At 67.5% G+C, this 4,051-nt stretch overlaps 1 protein-coding gene across 1 annotated transcript; it reads left to right on the forward strand.

Annotated features, from left to right (window-relative positions):
• Positions 1-535: 535 nt before the first annotated feature.
• On the forward strand, positions 536-2,345 carry LOC136305914 (homeobox protein otx5-like). Its single transcript, XM_066209236.1, is given in 4 exon segments — positions 536-617; positions 1,085-1,236; positions 1,799-1,923; positions 1,925-2,345. Coding segments are annotated over 4 exon segments (780 nt in total).
• Positions 2,346-4,051: the final 1,706 nt, after the last annotated feature.

Genomic DNA, 4,051 nt, shown 5'->3' on the forward strand with positions numbered 1-4,051 from the left:
CTCCCCCCCTCCCGCAGTGCCATTGGTGTCCCCTCATCCCTGTCCCCTCATTGTCCCCTCGCTGTCCCCTCAGTGTCCCCTCCCTGTCCCCTCTCTGTCCCCATCACTGTCCCCTCGCTGTCCCCACAGTGTCCCCATCGTTGTCCCATCACTGTCCCCTCACTGTCCCCTCGTTGTCCCCATCGTTGTCCCCTAGCTGTCCCCTCCCTCTCCCCTCCCTCTCCCCTGGCTGTCCCCGCAGTGTCCCCATCGTTGTCCCCTCGTTGTCCCCATCACTGTCCCCTCGTTGTCCCCACAGTGTCCCCACAGTGTCCCCATCGTTGTCCCCTCGTTGTCCCCTCACTGTCCCCTCGCTGTCCCCACCGTTGTCCCCTCGCTGTCCCCATCGTTGTCCCCTCGCTGTCCCCTCGCTGTCCCCGCAGTGTCCCCTCGCTGTCCCCATCGTTGTCCCCTCGCTGTCCCCGCAGTGTCCCCACCGTTGTCCCCTCGCTGTCCCCACCGTTGTCCCCTCGCTGTCCCCGCAGTGTCCCCGGCCATGATGTCGTACCTGAAGCAGCCGCACTACGGCGTGAACGGGCTGGGCCTGGAGCTGCTGCCGCCCCCCGTGGGGTACCCGGGTACCCCAAACCTGCGGGGTCACGGGGTCACGGGGACAGAGGGACACCCCCGGGGACCCCAAAAAATGGGGGGGGACACCCCAGAACCGGGGGGGTCACTGGGGGGGCGGGAGGGCTGAGGGACCCCCGGGGGGGACCCCAAATCCCGGGTTTTTCTCCCCAATCCCGGGTTTTTCTCCCCAGTCCCGGGTTTTTCCCCCAAATCCCGTTTTTTCCCCCAAATCCCGTTTTTTCCCCCAATCCCGGGTTTTTCTCCCCAATCCCGGGTTTTTCTCCCCAGTCCCGGGTTTTTCCCCCAAATCCCGTTTTTTCCCCCAATCCCGGGTTTTTCCCCCAATCCCGGGTTTTTCTCCCCAGTCCCGGGTTTTTCCCCCCAAATCCCGGGTTTTTTCCCCCAAATCCCGTTTTTCCCCCCAATCCCGGGTTTTTCTCCCCAATCCCGAGTCCCCCCTCACCTGCCGGCCCAGGTACGCCCCGGAAGCAGCGGCGGGAGCGGACCACCTTCACCCGGGCGCAGCTGGACGTGCTGGAGGCGCTTTTCGCCAAGACCCGGTACCCCGACATCTTCATGAGGGAGGAGGTGGCGCTGAAAATCAACCTGCCCGAGTCCCGCGTGCAGGTGAGACACCTGTGACAGGTGTGACAGGTGTGACACACACAGGTGTGACAGGTGTGACACAGGGCAGGGGAGGGGACACGGGTGACAGGAAATGGTGGGATTTGGGGGGCGGCAGGGGAGTCCCAAGTGGGACGGGGGGGACACGGGCGGGGCCTCAACATCACCGTGTGTCCCCCCGTGTCCCCCCGTGTCCCCGTGTCCCTCAGTGTCCCCGTGTCCCCCATGTCCCCCATGTCCCCCCGTGTCCCCCCCATGTCCCCCCGTGTCCCCCCGTGTCCCCCCGTGTCCCCGTGTCCCCCCGTGTCCCCCATGTCCCCCGTGTCCCCCGTGTCCCCCATGTCCCCCGTGTCCCCCCCATGTTCCCCCGTGTCCCCCGTGTCCCCCATGTCCCCCGTGTCCCCGTGTCCCTCAGTGTCCCCGTGTCCCCCCATGTCCCCCCGTGTCCCCGTGTCCCTCAGTGTCCCCGTGTCCCCCCGCGTCCCCCCATGTCCCCCATGTCCCCCCGTGTCCCCCCGTGTCCCCCCGTGTCCCCGTGTCCCTCAGTGTCCCCGTGTCCCCCCAGGTGTGGTTCAAGAACCGCCGCGCCAAGTGCCGCCAGCAGCAGGCCCAGGGCTCGGGCCCCCCCAAACCCCGCCCGCCCCCCAAGAAGAAGAGCACGCCCCCCCGGGACCCCCCCCCCGGAGCCCCCCCCGGGCCCCTTCACGCCGCCGCCCGCCGCCCCCGCCGCGTCCATCTGGAGCCCCGCGGCGCTGTCCCCGCTGCCCGAGCCCTCCCCGGGGGGCTTCCGCGCCTTCCCGCCCCCGCCCGCGGGGGGCTTCGCCCAGGGGCCCTTCCCCGCCTACTTCGGGGGGCTCGACTCCTACCTGTCCCCGCTGACCCCGCAGGTGGGCGCCCTCAGCCCCCTGGGGCCGCCCCCGGCCGGCCTGGGGGGCTTCGGGGGGTCGCCGGCGGGCTTCGGGGCGAGCCCGGGGCTCGGGGCCGGCTTCGGGGAGTGCCTGGAGTTCAAGGAGCAGCCGGGGGGGCCCTGGAAGGTGAACGTGGGCGGCTTCGGGGGGCCCGAGGGCCTCGAGTACAAGGAGCAGAGCACCTGGAAGTTCCAGGTGTTGTAGGGCCGGGATCGGGGGGGAGACCCGGGGGGACACCCGGGGGGAGATCCGGGGGGCGAGATCCGGGGGGCGAGACCCGGGGGGCGAGATCCGGGGAGAGATCCGGGGGGAGATCCGGGGGCAGACCCGGGGGGAGACCCGGGGGGAGACCCGGGGGGAGATCCGGGGGGAGATCCGGGGGGAGATCCGGGGAGAGATCCGGGGAGAGACCCGGGGGGAGATCCGGGGGCAGACCCGGGGGGAGACCCGGGGGGAGATCCGGGGGGAGATCCGGGGGGCGAGATCCGGGGGGAGACCCGGGGGGAGATCCGGGGGGAGATCCGGGGAGAGATCCGGGGGGAGATCCGGGGGCAGACCCGGGGGGAGACCCGGGGGGAGACCCGGGGGGAGATCCGGGGCGAGATCCGGGGGGAGACCCGGGGGGAGATCCGGGGAGAGATCCGGGGGGAGATCCGGGGGCAGACCCGGGGGGAGACCCGGGGGGAGACCCGGGGGGAGATCCGGGGGGCGAGATCCGGGGGGAGACCCGGGGGGAGATCCGGGGGGCGAGATCCGGGGGGCGAGATCCGGGGCGAGATCCGGGGCGAGATCCGGGGGATCGGGCAATCCCCGGCGGCGGTGGGTGATTAATTAACGCCCGGGGACACCGATGATTAACGCCCGGGGACACCGATGATTAATGCCCGGGGAAATGGACAATGGACAATTAATGCCCGAGAACACGGCTAATCAACGCCCGGGGACACCGATAATTAACGCCCGGGAAAGGGACAATTAATGCCCGGAACACGGAGAATTCCCGGGAAATGGACAATTAATTCCCGGGACACGGAAAATTCCCGGGATCACCGATAATTAATCCCCGAGGTCGTGGATAATTAACTTCTGGGTCACCGATAATTAATTCCCGGAGCACGGACAATTCCCGGGGTCACCGATAATTAATCGCCGGGGACACGGACAATTAATCCCCGGGCTCGTGGATAATTAAACTCCCGGATCACCGCTAATTAATTTCCCCGGTCGTGGATAATTAAATTCCCGGGGCACGGACAAATTCCCGCCGGGAATTCCTGGGTCGTGGACAATTCCCGGGGTCGCGGATAACGGAATTCCGGAAAAACGAGAATACCGATTAAAATAAAATAAAAATTTTTAAAAAGTGCGGAAATGGGGGGCGGAGCCTCGTTAATTACCTCTAATGGGGGGGAGGCGGCCGGTGGGATTTGGGGGAGCCCATGGGGGGCTTGGGGGAAGTCTGGGGGGTTTTGGGGGGTCGAGGGGGGGGTCGGGGGGTCCCTGGGGGGTTTGGGGGGGGTGGGGGGGGTATTTGGGGTCTCTGGGGGGTGTTTGGGGTCTCTGGGGGGTATCTGGGGTCCCTGGGGGGTATTTATTTGGGGTCCCTGGGGGGTGTTTGGGGTCTCTGTGGGGTATTTGGGGTCCCTGGGGGGTCTCTGGGGGTGTTTGGGGTCCCTGGGGGTGTTTGGGGTCTCTGGGGGGTATTTGGGGTCTCTGTGGGGTATTTAGGGTCCCTGGGGGGTCTCTGGGGGTATTTGGGGTCTCTGGGGGGTATTTGGGGTCTCTGTGGGGTATTTAGGGTCCCTGGGGGGTCTCTGGGGGTATTTGGGGTCTCTGGGGGGTATTTGGGGTCTCTGTGGGGTATTTAGGGTCCCTGGGGGGTCTCTGGGGGTATTTGGGGTCCCTGGGGG

Source organism: Chamaea fasciata, unplaced genomic scaffold (assembly GCF_029207755.1).
Source record: "Chamaea fasciata isolate MVZ Bird 193981 ecotype frontalis unplaced genomic scaffold, bChaFas1.0.hap1 SCAF_782, whole genome shotgun sequence".
Classification (NCBI taxonomy): domain Eukaryota; kingdom Metazoa; phylum Chordata; class Aves; order Passeriformes; family Sylviidae; genus Chamaea; species Chamaea fasciata.